Raw genomic sequence first — 19802 nt, forward strand, 5'->3', positions numbered from 1 at the left:
TTAATATTTCTATGCTACTTTATTGTATACGTGAAAAACAGTGGGAGCCACCATAGCAACATCAACAAGAGGAAAAGTAATTTTTGAAAATTTACTATATGCCTGAGTAGTTTCTATATACAGTTGACCCTTGAACAACAAGAGTTTGAACTGCATGGGTCCACTTATATGCAGATTTTTTCAGTAGTAAATACTGGAGTACTACCCAATCCATGGTTGGTTGAATCCAGGGATATGGAACGGAGTATACAGACGAACCTTGTCTACGGAAAGCTGCTATAAGTTTTATGAAGATTTTCGTCTGCACAGAGGGTCAGCACCCCTAATCCCTATGTTGTTCAGTGGTCAACTGTATATCAAATCTCATTTCTCATAGTATTTTCATGGCTATATATTACTCCCATTTTACCAAAGACACTGAAGCTTATCAAGTATATTTAGAAAGTTTTCAATTCACTAGCATAAAACTGTATTTTACAAAATTAAATAATTATTGTGTCATGCTACTTTATTAAGATAGATATGATTGTGATTTCCTGTCACAGATCCTTTACTACAGGGTTTTAGAGTGTACTCGGTCACTAAAAATCAAATGACACGAAGGACCCAACTACTTAATCCTCAAGACAATGTCATCTACAGAATGAAACTATAATCAAATTTTTAAAAATAGTCACATGTTAATTAATAGATTTTGAAGTTCTACTTTTTAGCTATACCTTTACAAGGTATAACAATTCTCTTTGTAGATTCCAAGCATATGGCTGCACCATATATTATATAGGGCTGAAATTATTTTTATGAGCTACATTTATATTCTAATTTTTAAGCTTAAAAAGAAATAAGTGGGACTTCCCTGGTTGCGCAGTGGTTAAGACTCCGCACTCCCAGTGCAGGGGACCAGGGTTCGAGCCCTGCTCAGAGAACTAGGTCCCACCCACATGAATGCCGCAACTAAGAGTTCGCGTGCCACAACTAAGGAGCTGGCGAGCCGCAACTAAGACGCCCGCCTGCTGCAACTAAGACCTGGCAAAACCAAATAAATAAGTAAAATTTAAAAATTAAAAAAAGAAAGAAGTAGGACCCATGCCACAAGCACTCTATATACTCCACTATAGTCTAGCGTAAATTATGATAGATTTTGATATAAGGCAAGGTCTTGAAACTATGGCTTTACACTAAGGAGAGCTCATGAATCATTTTTTGGGATCTCAGACTGACCGTGTCTTAAAATTGATGTAGTTACACTGACTACTTAGAAATTCAGTATCTGTGTGGGTTTTATGAAATCTTTAATAAGTGATGAACTACAACTTGTGAGTGATTCAACCATGGAAAGTGAAACCAAACCTTAGATTAAGAATCTAGTTTTATTTTTTCAGATAAATTCCATGGAATGACCCTTTAAATATGACCAGCTATTTTTGAGTCCTCATTTTGTAATTTCTAAAATGTCTGAGTACACTAAAAAAAACATAGGCTAACCTAATTGAATGTAGAGTGGTTAATAACTTTTCTTCATCTTCTACCCTTTATTAGTATCTATCTAATGTCTTACTGTAGAATCAGTCCTGGTGAATCTTTAAAGGCTAATGTGTAAGAAATCAACTGTCTCTATCCAGGCTTAGTTGAGACTAAAAATCATATAGTAGATGATAGTCTTCATTCATCCAGTTATGTTCAGCTTGTATCATCAATTAATCTCTACAAAGAACAGTAACACTGAACCAAGAAACTTGTGACAGAAAAGCTCCACAGGTGGGGCCAGAGAGAGCTAGTATCTTACTTAACTCTGACCCTTGACAACCGCTTGTAGAACACAGTAAATTTGTTTCGTTTTTGTTTTTGTTTTGAGGCTAAATCATTTTTCAGAACACTTGCTCTGTTGTAAAAGTAGGCCTGGGGGGTAAGGATGGGGGTGAGGGTACTAGGGAAAGAGAGGGAGAAAAGGGGGGAAAAACAAGGATGGAAAGATGGAAGGGAAGGAGGGGGGGAGGAAGAAAAGGAAAGACGAAATTCATTTGGAAGTATCACATCACCTAGAAATAAGAAACAGTATTCTACCAAAATATATCCCTACTAGATAAATGAAGAAGGGTTCCATAATTCAGCTACTACTTTTTGAATGTTTGGACTGTGTTGTTGCTGACTACAAGGATGGTTTTTGAAGAGTTAAGTAGGAAGGGAACAGGATTTGGAAGAGAGCTGGCTTTTAATTTTGGAGATTTTGAAAGAGTTGAAAGTGGTACTTCAATCACTGAATGGAATGAAGTTTATTTTAAAGAGATAATTGTGTCTTCAGTAAAGGAGAATTCTGCTTTCTTTTAGTGCTTTCATTTTAAAATCTTGACATTTGTAACAAAAATATATCTGGTGCTGTATACACTAGCTAATTTTTAGATTATTTTTTTAAAAAGATAAAATATCAACAGTTTATTTCTGTCTCAATTAGATTTCTCACAGTAATCATTCTCCATCTTTCTTCCATGTGGCTAATTACAGAAAAATCTGTTCTGTGGAATAAGGAACAGTTTACTCAGTTGCTCATCAATCAAGAATGCTTTTATTGTCCCTGTACTAAGTGCCATATAAATGCACAAACAGTATTAGTTTATGAGTTAAGGCTGAAATGTGAATAATAATTCATAAGTTATGATCGTGTTTTCACTTCATCAATTGCAGTCATATATATGTTTAGATTGTGTCTTCTCAATTTATGATAGCCATTACTATCTTTTTGTAAGTTAAATGCTCCTTGATTTCATAAATGAATTGTATGCTGTGGAATTTCTTACACTGGGAATATCCTCATACAAAATTTTTACAAAATATCTGATCAAAATAGACAGAGCCTTATTATATTACTGAATATGCCTAAAATAAAAATTATTTGTTAATATCAGATTAATCATTATAGATCCTACCAAGATCTCAGAAAGTTCTCTTTCCTATCAACTATTATTGAAATCAGAATATTGTTCTTTTGATATTGGTATCCAGTTCCAATATTCATATTGTAGTTAACTTCTAGATACCAGAACCCATTTTTTGTGCACCTTATAACTTGTGATAACTGTTATTCCTTCTTAACTTATTGCTAATAATTTGCTAATTTTTCAATACAGGTAATGGATTAGGAATTAGAATTGTGGGTGGTAAAGAAATCCCTGGACATAGCGGAGAAATTGGAGCTTATATCGCCAACATTCTTCCTGGGGGAAGTGCAGAACAGACAGGGAAACTTGTAGAAGGTAAGAATAAGGATTTCAGAGTAAATTAAAATGAATGTGCTCATATTAAATATATCTTAATTTGATATGAAAGTTTTCTCTTCTTTTACTGTCTAGGAAAAACTCTCCTTATGGTTGATTATGATATTTTGGTATAGTAATATAAAGGAAGATATGTCCACAGCTATATTCATTTTATTTTCAGTTGCATTGTCCTTTTGGCAGTTGGATTGCTATGGGAATATCTTGTTTAAGAAACAGTAATTAGTCAAGATTTTTTACTGACTGGGGCAATATTATATTTTAAAAAACACTTTGATTAAAAGGATTAGTGTTTCATAAACACCAGGAAAAATTATATTGAAATCAGAACCATAAAAACATCTCACATGACTCAGTACATGCTAAAGTCAGGTCAGCAAACTATGGATGACCCACAAGGCAAATCCATCTGCTGCCTGTTTCTGTAAACATTGTTTCGTTAGAACACAGCCAGGATTATTAATTTACATATTGAACATGGGTGTTTTCCCACTACAATAGCAGACCTGCATTCACAACAGAGACTGTGTGGTCTACAAAGCCTAAAATATATATATTCTCTCTGACCCTTTCGAGAAAAAAGATTGCCAACTCCTGTGCTAGGTACTATTCTATTCACCTCATTACATCATAAAGCATTTTAAAGTAATAAACTTTACAGATGTGTCTTATGGGCCGTAAAATGATGTTTCTTTCAGTAAAAGGTTACAGCTTGATTCTCAAGATACACAATGATAATTTTCACTCATTAATTAGATGATGTGGTCATTTGCATTTTCCAAAACCTAACATAGATATAGTTTACAAGTTTTCAGTGAGATTGCTTACCACGAATATTTTTATCATAAAGCAGCCTCAGTCTATCCTTTTATTTTTATCCTAAATTAAATGTTATTTAGAAAGCATTTTTCTGTCATTTCATCGTTTAATAAAATGTTGCCTGTTATTGTTTAAAACTCAATTATGTTAAGATTATTCCCTGTCATTGTCTTAAATTAAATATATTGGAACCTACCGAAAAATATCCCTAGATATTTTGATAGATAATTCGAATAAACACAAATTTGAGGCAATATTTATTCATCACAGTGTTCTGCTGGAAGCAGCTTGCCCAACTCACTAAGAGATGTTTTGAATATCTCTTCCCAACTTCACACTCAGGACCGTCACGTTGTTAGCTTGAATTGGCCATGGTGAGAGTATTTACAACATGGAAATAGGCAAATGCTATAAATCAGGCCTTTTTTGTTCATTTATTTGCCTGTTGATTTTCAGAATGCCAGTTTACCAGGACATCACCACATATATAACTGAAAGCATATTATTAAAAATACTCTAATGGTATTCATACAACAGGGAAAATTGGAGGTTTAGCCAGATAGCTAAATGAAGGAAAAGACTATATGAATCAAGAAATAACCATTATGAGCAAACACTGGGTCTCTCTGAATTTTCTATGACTTTAATCCTATCATGCCTAAATGCTACTCTGTTGGTATTGCAGTCTAGTTAAGATACAGGAATTGAGGCCTGTTTGTAAGGATGGGAGTGATATGATTGCTTTCTGATAGCATACTTCAGAAAGAAATGAATATGCTATTTTTATTTTAAAATAAAATTTGCAACAGTAACTGTGCCTGATATAGTTGACAAAGATACTCGAATAATTTAAAGATAAAATTTCATACCCTTCTTTGTCCTTGCACCATGAAAATCAGCAAATGCTACAAATCAGGATAATTTTTATGTACAATTTCAGTGAAGCGCTTTGTGATGCTCTTTGCATTTGGTAGCTTATGTGGCCATTTTCAAGTTCATGCACCTAAATTAATAATAGATATAATTCAAACTCATTCAAGAAAGAAAACTGAAATGAACCTAAAATTACATCTGTGATTTTATAAACTCAGAGACTGCCATTAAAGTCATCATCTTTTTTGGAACTAATAGTTTTGCAGTTTGTTTCATTGGGTAAAGTAGGAAATCATTAAAAGCTATGTGCATGTGACTTAAGATTTTACTTTTATTAATTGTATTATTTATTAATTCTCCCAAAGTTTTGCCAAGTGCTAAGCCAGGCCTCTCTATGACTATAGATCCTCTGATTAGAGTCCAGTTGTTACATAACTCACACCTATAATTTGTTATTTATGATTTCCAGATTTACTTTATTTTCTCTTAAAACATAAATCTTTAATACAACTCTTGGTAGTATTTCTACTAGACTCACGATGCTATCTTGACTGTCAATATTTAGATCCTGTTTTTGCCAGTAGAACCCAGAATCTACAGTTGTCTACTGGGTTCATCACCAGTCCAGAATCTCCTCTTTGTGTTGGCTGTCTAGTGGAGAGAGGGTGAAGGGCACAAAACAGATGAGTTTCAAATTAGAGATTAAAATCTAAACTCAAAATAGCAAGTCCTACATGGAAATGTTTGCTGCCTGACACGTCTCTTTCTGATTCATTTGCACTTAAATGGTGAGTGGGTTTTGCTCTCAATCTTGGAAAATTTTACTGAAGCAACTCACTGGTTGCATTTCTCCGTTACACAGTAAACACAGGAAGGCAGGGTTTGATGTTTGCTAATTCGTTGAAAGTGGATGTGATTTTCCTTAGTCTGGGCCTCCTCCACAATCAGGAAAACTGCCTTAAAAGATTTGCCTTATAAGATTTCTCATCTATTGGGATGCACAGCTCAACATCACACATCTTCTGTTCTGCCTTCCCGGATGGGAGTGGGGCAGGGGGAGCGTCTCAGCATTCATGGTTTGATGTATGCAGTTTAACACTTAATTGGGCACTGACCTGTAATTTTCATTACAAGTGTTTGAGTGTACAAAAAAGCTGTAGAGAATAATATGGCAAACAACCATGTACTCACCATATTGTTTTAAGTCTCAACATTTTGCCTATTTGTTTCATATTTTTAGGAGATATAAGTACCTATAATCCAATTAAAGCCTCCTGTAGTCACCTCTCCTCTCCCAAACCTCTCTTACTCGCCCAAAGTAAACCACCAGACTTAATTTGAGATTACCCTTCACTTGCTTTTCTTTATAGTTTTATGTATGTATTCATAAACTTTATAAGGATTCATTTTGCTTGTTTATGAAATTGTATATAAATGATAGTTTACGTGTATTTTTGCCACTGTTTTTAGTTCCAGAGTTTATGAGTTTTATCTAAAGTGGTATACGTAGCTACATGTACACAAATGTAGCTCTAGTTATTTATTTTCACTTCAGGGCAGAATTCTATTACTGTATGTCTCTACTACAGTTTAATTTAAACATTCTCTGGTTATTTCGGTTATATATGAGTTTTTTTTTTTACTATTTCCAACAATGCTGTAATTAATTTTTTGAAGTAGTCTCCTTTTGCACATGTACAGAAGTTTCTTCTACAATAAAAGTTCAAAAAAATTTAGAAAAAGTTCAATTTCTGGGTTATAGTGACTATCTTATTAAATAATATGGGAGAATTATGTGGTTTCTTCAACAGTAGTTGATTTTTCCAAGTTGCTCTCCAAAATGTTACACTATTTTTACATTCATCCGTAGTAAATTAGTGTTCTTATTCCTTTATATCCTTGTTCCTCTTTCTCAACATTTCCTTTTTCAAATATAATGTGAAATGATAGGCCATTGTTTTCTTCGTTCACCTTACCTTCAGTAATGTTGAGTATGATAATATGTTACTAATCTTGTTAGCACTTGGGTTTTCCTCATCTGTGATTTGCCTGTTCTTTTGCTTATTCTTTATTTGGATTGTTTGTGTATTTTAAATTGAATTTTAGAGAATCTTCATGTATTCTGGTTATAATCGTTTGTCAAGTATGTAGGCTGTAAATACCTTCTCCCAGTATGTGGCTTGTTTTTTTAGTGTCTGTCTTTTTTTTTTTTAAGTTGAAATTTTAACATAGTTGGCTTATTTTGTTTCTATTAAGTTTTATAAATGTTCTATATTATTTAGGAAATTCTCCTTACCCTGAAGTCTTCAAATATTAGCCTATATTTCCTTCTAAAAATTGTGAAATCGTACTCTTTTATAATGTCCTTATAGACATAGAATTAAGTTATTTTTAGTCTATCGTGCTCTGACTAGAAATTTTAGTTTTCTCCCCCATCAGTATGGATAATCAGTTGCCTGTGCACCATTTATTGAAGAGTGTATCATTGCTCCCACTGATTTACAGTGCCCCATCTGTCATATATTGATTCTTTTGTACATGTGTGGGTCTTTTATGAGATGTTTGTTCTAGCTTACTTGTCTATTTGTCTATCCCTACATCAGTGTCACACTGTTGTAATTATGATGACTTTAAGTCCTGACATATGGTAGGTAATCTACCATACTGCTGTTCTTCAAAATCCTCTTGGGACAGTTCTTGACCTTTGGTCTTGCATATACATTCTAGAACCGGCTTGTCAGTTTTCAGGAAAATCTCTGTTGAAATTTGGTAGTGATTATATTGAAGGTATAGATTAATTTAGAAAAAAAAAATTTTGATATTGAGTCTTATCTATTTGAGTCTTCCATGGGTTCACAATGCTGGACCTTTGTTCTTCTTAGAGACTTAATCATTGTATTTTGAATCAATACAATAAAGTACGTTAGGGCATTAAAAAAAATTAACACATAGCAATTGTTAAACTTATTAACAAGTTGTATCATTTTATATCAACTTACAACAATTTTATATCTCCAGAAAAGGAAGAGTAGAAAATATAAATAAAATAAAAGTTTGTTTAGGAAGTATAATGGGCCAAACCTAGTCCTTTATGTGCATATCATTGGTTCTAAGGTTTATTTAATCGCTGGACTTCTGAACTTATTCTCCAAATGATTTTTCCCCTAGTATTGTGTATCGTAACATCATAATTGTGAAATATATTACCTGCATGATACCTTTCATATTTCAACAGTTTTCATAAGAGAACAGTGAATCCATAAGAACTAAACACATTTTAGCCATTGAACCAAAAACAGGTATTTGTTTATATTGTTAGGTTTTCCAGCTGAAAATCAATTTAGTTGAAGTATTTTGAAGATAAATTGTATCTTTATTATTGATAATAAAATCATATTTGTTTGGAGAACGCTGTTTGGAGCTAAGATAGAAATATAGTGTTAAGCTCTGTATGTAGCTTCAAGAAGCTTCTTAATGAATCAGTAGGAACATAGACTAGGAGAGCAAAAAGTTAAAACCAATGATATACAATGTTTGCTTATGGATTTAGCGAGAGCTATGTGGAAAATTACCTTCTCCCAGGCCAGTAGGTAGGCCTGTAAAGAAATTTGTTTATCTTAGTTTGTCTATATGCTATTCTGTGAGGAAATGTACCTGTGGCATAAATTCTAGTTCACGGATATTTCCAAATTCTCAGTTTCTAGTTGTCTCAATGTAGGGGATATTGATTTGGCTAGTTAGCTCCTCTTAAAGATGAACTGACAGGGTTTCTTGCAAGAAAATGTTGTTGGATTTATGTTTGAGAACCAGTGATTGGAGTGGAGGTGAGGTTAGGTGTTTTTGGCATGGTGGTTTTGATTTTAGAAGTTCGCCTCTGGAATTCCCTGTCCTGAAGAAGTCTATGGTAGAAGAGCTAATTCCAGTAGAGGACACACTCCTGTGTGACTTAAAGGATAATGTTCCGAGGCAAGAAAGTCTCTATTTCTGCTTATGCTTTTTTGGCATATGTTACAGATGGCATGGCAGTGATCAGAGTTGGAGGCCAGGAAACACACCACACAGATGAGCGAGCTTCCTTATTCTTGTTCCAGGGGGATTACGAGGTACGGATTGGTCATTAGCATGAGATTTCTCAGAATTCCTGCAAGATAGTGTGTCAGGTACACATGGCACAAGATCATATTTCTTGTTGATAAAAAGATTTTTCTAAAAAATATTTAGGAAACTATCTTCTGGGAAGAAAGAATATAAATTGTGGGTACCTGGACTGGTAGATTGTAATATACTATTTGTAAGATAAAGTGATATCATACTTACATATTAATGATTAGCTGTATTGCCAGGACAAAGAAAGATGTTTCTCTTCTTTATCCATTTATTTTGAAATTAATCAGAGGAAATTATATTTGAGTCAGTATTTCCAATAGGGACATCAAGAAAATGAAATAATTGCCCTTTTTTTAACACATTTTTTAGTATGTATAATACTCCATATCCTAATTTGATTGCTTTTATCAATAAGAGTGGTATACCTTGAAATATATATGTATGTTCAAGTGATACTGATTAATGATTAACAGTTGTTTCTGTTTTTAAATTTCTGGATTTGTCTAATCAGTATGCCATAACAGGCTACATTTTGGTGTGTATGAACTTGGAGTTGTTATTTTGGAAGCAAGGATGCTGAACTGTCTTTAATAGTAGCTATAACAAATCTTCAAACAGCCAATGCTTCAAGGTCTTCATTATATAAAGAGAATGTTTTTAGAGTCAGACACGTCAGGATTTAGATTGAGCTCTGGTACTTTTTGCCTGAATAAGTTGTTTAACTTTTAGTACTTTGGTGTTCTCAGTTGGGAAATCGGGATAATAATAGTGGCTGCAAAATTGTTATCAGGTTTACAAATAATGTGTCAGAAACATTTAATATAGTGTTTGACATAGTATTTCACAGACGTAGTGAAAAGATGGTACTTACTTTGGAGATCTTTGATGATAAGAATAGTATGTGCTACTTAAGCTTGAACTCCGTCCCCTCTATCTGAACATGTGTAGATAATTGACCATGGTCAGGTCTGAGCTCTGAACTGCAGGGATTTGGAATATTCCTAATGGAAAAAGCACAGATTTGAAGTCAGAAGACTGAATTAATGTCATCCTCATGATGTTAGGCAAGTTGTTTATGTTCTCTGAGTCTCCTTTTATCTCATCTGGATGGGTTGATGTTTCAATTAGGAGGTTTCAAGACCTATCTCATGGGGTTGACTGTGAGTATGAAAGGAGCTGACGTATTTCTCATGCTTAGTTAACTATAAAGAACTAGACTAACTAAAGAAACTATTTTGTTAAGGATAGACGAAATTATTTTCATAGATGACAGTTAATCTCACAAAGTTCAGGCTTCCTGTAAGGGAGCATTGATCTGCTAGAGGTATTCTGCTATAATGGAATATCGTTTCAGGTATTTATTAGGCCTGAATAAATTTTTTAAAAATTTAAAACCTGAAGTGATTAAGTCATGTCCCATGTAAATATATAACCTCCTAACCGTAAAACCATACTTTTGGCTAGTCTTATAAAAAGCCTTCTAAGTTTTTCTTCTTAGCAATTCAATTTGTTAATTTCATGTCTGATTAAAGTCTATGGACATACATACAATGAATATCTGCTTATGTAACTCTCATGGTCTGTAAGTCACTGAAAGCATATCTTGTTAGTGAATAGAATCGTGGTGTAGGTGTCAGATGTCAGGTGTCTGGCACCCAGTGTGTGGACTGATCTTTCTCATCAACTCCTTTTTATGGCTGTTGACACATCACAGAAACTCACTGGGTGTTCAGCATTAAGTGTAAGGGGCCTTCCACAAGACCCTTCTGTAATGCATACTTTTGAGACACTTTATCTGTTGAAGAGATGCGGGGGAGAGATTGAACCTTGAGAAGAATCATACAGTCTAAGGTGTGGAAAGAGGAAGCAAAACAGTAGTATGTGTACTATGATAAGTTGTGTATGTTACGTAAAATGGAAATGTGAGCCCTAGAATTAAGAATGTGAGACTAATTACGTAGGATGAAAGAAGGAATGAAATCAGAATGGATAAATCATGACCCTTAAGTCTCAGGGCTCCTTCCTCACCTGTACAGGCCCCTTACAAGGCTCCAGGAAGTTAAAAAACATATGTGATGTTTTGGCATTTGTCAGCTTCTTACCTTTTGTAATTTGTTGTGATTTATTTTGTCCTTTTAACAAATGTTCATTTGCATCAATTTTGTATTCATAATTTTCTCTTTTTTCTTAAAATTGCATGAGCTTCAGGCCTTACAATACTTGAATTCATCCCTGCATGAGATGTTGTTTCTTATTGGGGGAGAACACTGAGGTGCTTACTGCAGAACTGTAAGAACCTATTGGTATGCAGCAGTAATATACTGACAAGGTAGATGGAGGTGATAAAAAGGGAGTTCAGAAAGAAGATTGTTAGGAAGGAGTAGAGGTGAGAATATCAGGAATATGGGAAATAATAAAGAATGCAAATGGGTCAAAACGTTTATTCAGTAACTACTCTACAGGTATATCCTAGAATTCTATCATTCTAAAATTCCACCTTGCTTTCAAGATGGTTACAGCCTAGAAGGGCAGTGGATAGAGGATATTCACTGTGGAGGAAAAGTTTGGTCAGGGTCTGAATGAGCAAAAATATAAACCTGAAGAACTAGGAGAAAGATGTATTTACGGAAAGAAAACCCATTATTTAATAACTTTTTTGGCAATGTATATATTCTTCTAGTTTCAGTAAGAGAAATATAGAAATGCAGAATACATTGGTTGATTCTGCAGGCTTCTGTCAGAACCAGTACCATAACTAAGTGTGGGTTACAGATACGCCTCCTCCCCTCCCAGAGAATTCCAGGTAACTTTCAGGTAATGTCTAAGAACAGATTGTAAGCTCCTGAGGGCAAAGAACTCTCCAGGAACTGAAACAGATCTTTTTAGGCTTTTATCTCTTTCATTGGTTAATTTTTTACATAGTTCATATTTTACTTATTTTTAGTGATGGAGTACAGCCATGTTCCAGATATAGTGACGTGGCTGGAGCAGAAAGAATATTCTGTGGGAATGCAGATTTTCATATCAGACTAACGGTTTTTCATATATATACTAAGTTACACTGAGAGTGGTGGAAGAAAATAAAATTGCTTTTTTTTCCTCTTAAGCTACTTTTGTTTTCTTTTACTCTCTAGTTGTTTTTTTTTTTGTTTTTTTAAAAAATTTATTTATGGCTGTGTTGGGTCTTCGTTTCTGTGCAAGGGCTTTCTCTAGTTGCGGCAAGTGGGGGCCACTCTTCGTCACGGTGCGCGGGCCTCTCACTATCGCGGCCTCTCCCGTTGCAGAGCACAGGCTCCAGACGCGCAGGCTCAGCAATTGCGGCTCACGGGCCTAGTCGCTCCACGGCATGTGGGATCTTCCCAGACCAGGGCTCGAGCCCGTGTCCCCTGCATTGGCAGGCAGATTCTCAACCACTGCGCCACCAGGGAAGCCGCTACTCTCTAGTTTTTACTAGATCCCCATCACTGTCATATATGGTGCTTGAGTTTTCTAAGTTCCAGCGTGTGTGTGTGCATGTGTGTGTGTGTGTGTGTGTGTGTGTGTGTGTATGTAAATACATGCTCTATAGAGCAACATCTCTTGGTCCTGTGGGATATGAATGAAGAAAACATGGACCATACATTTCAGTAGGTGAGACAGAAAGTAAAACCTACTATAAGTATCACATAATAAATGGTAATAAGTGCTAAGGAGAAAAAGATAACAAGGAGGGTGGATATGCCATATAGGAGGGTAGGGTTGAAATTTTAGATGGGATGTCAGGGAAGGCCTCGCCAAGAAGGCAAAAACTGAGGAAAGCCCCCAAGGAGAGGAAGGAGTGAACTTGGAGTTATTGGTATTATAGGCAGAGGAATGAAAAGGGCACAGGCCCAGAGCAAGAGCCTGCCTGGTGTGTGCCAGGAATAATAAGACCGCAGCGAGGCCAGCGTGGCTGGCAGTGAGTGAGGATGTGAGTGAGAGAGAAGAAAGCAGGAATTTCCGGCAGAGAAGTAACCGATGTAACAGAGTAACAGAAGTAACAGAGGTAGCATCTTGTAGGTCAGTGTAAGGACTTCAGCTTCTATTAATGTCAAATGAGAAGGCACTGGGCTGACACAAGCTGAATGACGTTTAAATAAAATCACTCTGACTGCTATAAGGAGAATAGTTTGATGGAGTAAAGAATAGGAAGGAGAGCAGTTAGGATGCTATAGAAATAATCCAGGCATGAAATGTGGCTGTTCAGACCAAGGTGGGAACAGGGGTTGTGGAGATAAATGATATTATATCATATATCTATAAATACTAATACAACATGTATATTCAATTTCAGCTCAGTGAAAATGACCTCAATATGTTCATTCATTTGTTCCTGTACACAGTATTCAAATTTAGTAGGCCAAAAGGTACTCCACCGTTTTTTTTAAAAACTTAAATCTCTACATAATATAACAAACCTACAGAGCATTTAACATTCAAGTCTTAAATCTTATTTTAGTTAATACAATAAATATACATTCTTTAATAGAAGTCATACAACCTAAACAGAAATTAAGCCCTCAGAATGCTAATAATATTCTTGAACGTAGATGAGGAATCAGGAGTCCTGGCTTTTTGAACTACCACTCAGTATAATTTCTAAAACAGATTTCAGATCTGTAAACATAGTAATAGTTACATTTACCCTACCTATTTTACTGAAGTGCTGTAAAGATAAAATGAGAAAAAGTGGTCAAAATAACTTTGTAAAAAAAAAAACACAAAGTCCCATGTTGGTACGATCAACATAAGTGAAATAGATCTAATTTTATTCATTTTAATCAAAAAGACTTCTTATAATTAGATGGTATACATCTGAAAGTTTTGTGTAATTCATCTAAAATATGTTACCATTATTTTTTGTGGTTGTTAATCATGTTTGCTTCTGAATTAGAGGAAATAATTTCTCTACGTGAATTTTAAAGAGCTGGAGGGAAAATAGCTGAGTTTTTTCTCTATTATTTGGCAGATATTGCTGTTAAGGTGTCTTCTTAAACAACTCTGGTTTATTAATGGAAAAATCAATAATTGTAATACGTTGTATATACTATATTATATCTATATATATATATTGAAATTACATTCTGTTTACTGTAAGTCAGAACTTTTTGAATAGAATTTTTCCATCAAATAACATTTGTTATGTGTTGAACATCCATCCAGCCAAAGTGAATTATTTGCTAGGTCTTCTTCATGATGTTAATAGAATACTGGCACTTCTTATGAAGTAACTTAACACATAATTCATTTTATTTTTATAAAGTTTCTCTTAGGGTGATAAAATGGTTATTGATTTTTTATTGTTTGCAATGACTTCTCTGTTTTATTTCTATCCTTTAACTATTCAAATGATGAAAGAATTTATGTATTTAAAGTTCACTCTTAGTTTTGATTATACCATTCATAATAATTATATAGTGTCTTCGGCTCAAAATAAGCAAAATATAAAAACAACATTTTTATGCACAGAAATTGACCATGTTGTAATATTTCTAGTGATGAGTACTTAGGTTATGATTAAAAAAAAAACCTCCTTCTTTGTAAAAAAAATGTATTTTCTTATACTCTAGAATAGTATATTGGAATTTTTGGCTCTTAAATTTTTTGCTCTTAAATTTTGATTGGAAGATTTCTTTTTATAACTTTACTTTTCAAAACATAGTTTCCTTTTTGTCCGATTTTGCACGTGATTTAAAGTTACAACTCAGAAGTCAAAGCAAAGCTCTGCGCATTTTATCTGTCAAATAATGTTAGGAAATGGAATTTGTATCTTCTATATATATGCTCAGTGGAGATGATGATGATGATGATTTTGTCACTGGTTCAAACATCTCCTGTATTTATTAAGAAACACTTTCCCTGGTATAAATTGATGATATTTTATGTTAAAATCCATTGTCTGAGTAGTGGGATACATTTAAATAACTTTATAAAGGGAATAGTACAGAACACATGAGTATCAAAAAAGGTTAAGAACATAATTAAAGTTAAAATTCCTGCTGGTTCGCTAGGGATATTTAAAGCAGAGGAGGCACCAGTTAAGACAAGCATTTCTCATGCACAATTGTATCATTTGCCCTAGCTTCCTATGTCCATTTAACCCAACTCTGTATCTCTATAATCATGAGTGCATTTTGGATTAATCTGTTACTGTTAGCTGGTCATGATATCCTTTAGATTTGATGATATTAATCTGTTCATGCCATTTAATTAGAAAGTCAATAGAAAACATCCATTCTGAGTATTTTAACAAAATAAATTGGGAAATTAAACTGAGGAAAGTTTATAAATTTATGAACTGCACCCTGCTTTAAATGAGATGATAGCATCACAAACCTATCATTGGATATCTCCACGTGTTATATTATTTTCGGGGGGATCAATAAAATTTTACTAATCTACCCATAACCCCTTTCCTGCCTTATTCAGCCACATTCTGTTGTAGCCTGTTTCAAGTAACATATCTAATTCTAAACACCATAAACTGTAGCCATAGAGTGACTTTGGTATCTGTACCAATCCTTCCAGGAAATATTGAACTGGAATAATAGATTATTTTAGTGGTCAGAGTGATTAGAAACAGAATCCTATCACGAGAATCTTCTTCAAATTGGACCCACAAATCATGGATATATTCCCCTATTTACCTTAACTCTGTTTAAAAAGCATGAATTTGCAACACCTATACTGGAGTGTAAGAAACATACGACTTTTTCTGTAAATCAAATGTAATCAGTTCCAATCTTCCCTTCATCTACTGGTGAGAAGTTGAAACACTTCAATTTTTTGATGTTGCCTGCCCCACGAGCACTGGGGAAATTCCCAGTGAGTCTCTTACACATTCTAGAACACTGGGGGTTGGGCCTCTGACCCTTGACCCACACCGCATTGAGAGCAGTGTCCAGGCCTGCACGCTTCCTTGACAGTGGGTGGCTCCTTTAAACTGTGACCAAATTTTCACGAAAGTAATTCTGCCTAGGTTGAGCCACCAAATCTAAGGTCGACTTTTCTAATGGCACCGCACAGAAATTTTTCTTTGAGGTAATGCCGTCTTCCCTGGATAATATAAGCAAGTAGGGTGCTGCTCTCTACTGCCCTTGCAACCTCCAGCCACCATTGTTGGGGGAGATCTTCTCCCCAGAACTCTCTATCTCCCCTTCCTTTCATTCATCCTACATTCTTCTTTTTTTCTCTTTAAAATTCTGTTTAGTACTTTTAACGTTGAGATCTACCCTCTTCACAGGTTTTTAAGTGTACGATACAGTATTGTTAGCTAGCAATTATAATCTCTCTTGAAGTCAAGGTCCCCTAATCCAATATCCTGGTCAACACACTGTATTTTCTGGCTTTCAAACTTTCCTCAATATGATGAGCGTTAAGTAATACATCATTATTGCTTTGATTTGTACTTTCTAATCTCTAATGAGTCTGGGCTTTTCTTCTTATACTTAAACCACTTTTGAATTTCCTTCTCTGTGAATCTTCATTTTCCTAATTGCCAAGATACTTCTGCTTTTTCTAGTAGAGTATCATTTTTATTAATTTTTATAACAGCATAAAATAGTAGATACAAAGGTGGTGATCATCACAAAGGTGATGAATTGTGTAGTGCCTGCCACATAAATATTTGTGGAATAAATCAATAAAAGTCATGAGCTTTTGTGTGCTATATGTTTGGATATACATTAACATATAAGATTTTGACTGTTAATGCAATAATTTGAATACAGAAGATGTTTTTGCAGTAATGGTAAATATTATAGACAGAGAAATAACATATATGAAATTCTGAACTGTAAAGATAAGAAGAGCTTTTGCCAATTTGAGAAACATACGAAATTCAGTAATCCCAGAAGTTATAAAAATACATATTTGAGAATGTTTTATAGTGATTGATGTTTTTAGAATTCAAAAATTACCTGGTTATTGTCTTTTTTCAGTTTTTAATAACCTATTAGGTGTAAGACTTTGAGCAGCAAATTCTATCATTACTGTTGCACATTCAAAAAAATTCAGATTATCTTAGTTTTCCTATTAAAAGTCATTAGAAGAGGCACTTTCTAGGGATGTAACTGAAGTATCATCTATGCAATCTCAAACTTGAACAACTGGTTAACATACATGTTGTTATAATTTAAACATAAAGAAAATGTGTCTGCTCATAATGCTAAATAATAGATAAAACCATTCATGTGTTCACTGTGTTCTGGGAATTATTTCTAAACCAAGATCAGAGTAAAAAGTTTCCTTAAGATTGAATATGCTTACATTCAAATCATTGAAATGATAAAATAATACTTTGGTTTCTGTGTAGTATGATCAAACAATTTCTCCATGCATTTTAAAATAGTTTATAGGATTTTACAATTAAAGTATTTTCAAAAATACCATATTTGAAGACACATACTTAACAGTACTTAATTCTCACAGTGACTAAAACCATCTTATGAATTTAAAAGTAGTTTGTATATATACTTGGTTATTTTACTGTGGTTCTTGTAGGATTTGTAGGAAGTTGGAGAGGCAGAGGAAAGGGAACTGTGTTCAGGTAGTCACTTCCCTATAGATCACATACTCACCATTGAAACCAAAAATAAAAGGATAAAAGAACAAAATCTTTTGAACTGCAGTACTGCCCCAGTGCTAGTGGGAAACTGAGTAAGGGGAAAAGAAGTTCAGCTGGTATATTTTAGGACAGAGCAAATCATGTAGTTCATGATCTCAGGTATATATCTAGGTTAAGATCCTAGTTATCTGTATTTTTCATCAGTTTTATTAATGTGTCTACATAGTTTTCCTGTTTACAACTAGAAGCATTATTCATTTCACTGGATAAATATGTTTCATAAATTTGCCCCTTTAAGCTGTGAAAACTGAACAGGTAAATTCAACAGAAGAAGCATGAAGATTATGCAGCTATTTCCTTTCATAGAATTTGCTCCTGCAGAAAAGTAACAATGCAATTTCTGAATTATAGCACTATTAATTTGTTTCAATTCAGAATCATCTGTTCATAAATGTACTCTTTCTTGTGACTAAGAAAATGTGTGTTTTTCAGTGTGCTTTTCCTCTTTCAGTTCTAAATTTTTCTTTAGTGGTATTATCACTGTCTTTTATGTAATTTTCTTATTTTATGTGTACAACAGCCTGGGATTGTTGAAATAAACCTAAGGCCCATCTGAAGATAAAGTTTTCTTGGAGTAAGTTATAGAAAAGTCGTTCTTGTTTGTGTTATTGTGGGCATTTTTATGGACTTCTTTTGCCATTTCCCAATAGTAAAAGAACTTCCCTCACTTGTTTGCAACTGGTAATATGCTTTCCAATGTATATCAAAATCATTAAAACTTTTAAAGACTCAGTCATGCCATGTCGAGAATTTCCCGTGGAAGCCAATAGTGAGTAATAGGGAATTTCACATTGGCATCTGTGAAGCTCATTGAAAACCTAATTGTTCCACAAGTATTTCTTTTTATTTAAATTATAACCTAGTCCTGGCATACAGGTATTTTTTCTCAGGTAAAGCTGGTAGCATTCACAAATATCTGGGCACTATAACTCTGGATGGTTTCATCAAATTTATATCTAGCCCACATAGCTACATATTAGGACCATGTGATTTGTGCCAAATACGTTCCCAAAATTATTTGACAGCTCATATAAAATGGACATAAAAACTAAATGTAAAATATTGAAATATTAATTGTGTTACTACTTTTTTGCATGAAAATTATCTTTCTAGAAAGAGAGGAAACATGAAATGCTCTGTAACCAGTCCAGCAACATAATTTATGGGACCCAGTGCAAAATAAAAATATAGGACTCTTTGTTCAAACAGTGGTAAGAATTTCAAGATGGCAGTAGCAAAGCATTAAACCAAGCATGGGGCCCTACTGAGCACAGAGCATACTATTGCACAGGCCACACACACACCCATGACGCTGCCCTCTGTATAACATTTCTGCTTCTTCTACTCAGGACTGTCTTGCATGCAGCGAAGAAAAACACACACCCTGGAAATCTTTTTTATCTGAGCAAAGTTGAAGCTGTAACAATTTCTTAAAGGGAGCTTCGCAACAAAATCCTAATGACTTTTTTTCTACCACTCCTATTCCGCAATAGAATGGAAGTTTACACTCTTCTAGTTGCTCTGTTGCCCAGTGGAAAAATTATATTGGTGGTTGCAATTATTTTTTTCCCACACAAAATTGGTTTAAGCAATATACGGTCAAGAATGTTTTCTTTAAAGCAGTGTGAACAAAATGCATGTGTTTGATACTATTTAATAGATTTTCAAGAGCAACATTTTGCATGTTCTGTTTGACATATTTTATATGTTCAGGTAAGCTGATGAAATCAAACTTCATATGATTTTGATATTAATGTTCCAGAGAACTTTGAACTGATGTTCTCTGAAATGGTGTGCTGAGTTGGTTTTTAAATGCAAAGCAATGTCTTCTGTGCCTTGTGGACCCAGATGAGACATAGCACACCTTTTTTATTTTATACTTGAATTTGTCTTTGTAGGCATGCAAGTATTGGAATGGAATGGAATTCCTTTAACTTCTAAAACATATGAAGAAGTGCAGAGTATCATTAGTCAGCAAAGTGGGGAAGCAGAAATATGTGTAAGACTGTGAGTTTTTCCCCATCTTTTTGTTTCCATTTTTTGGCTATTCATGGCTCTTTTAATTTAAAATTGTTAAGGTGGAACCT

At 34.2% G+C, this 19802-nt stretch overlaps 1 protein-coding gene across 1 annotated transcript in view; it reads left to right on the forward strand.

Moving 5' to 3' along the window:
- Positions 1 to 19802, forward strand: part of PCLO (piccolo presynaptic cytomatrix protein) — a 384092-nt gene that overhangs the window by 262748 nt on the left and 101542 nt on the right. The window contains exons 10-11 of the mRNA XM_036863834.1: positions 3126 to 3251; positions 19614 to 19722. Coding sequence (XP_036719729.1) covers positions 3126 to 3251; positions 19614 to 19722 — 235 coding nt within the window. The remainder of the gene's footprint in view (positions 1 to 3125; positions 3252 to 19613; positions 19723 to 19802) is intronic.

Source organism: Balaenoptera musculus, chromosome 9 (assembly GCF_009873245.2).
Source record: "Balaenoptera musculus isolate JJ_BM4_2016_0621 chromosome 9, mBalMus1.pri.v3, whole genome shotgun sequence".
NCBI classification, from domain to species: domain Eukaryota; kingdom Metazoa; phylum Chordata; class Mammalia; order Artiodactyla; family Balaenopteridae; genus Balaenoptera; species Balaenoptera musculus.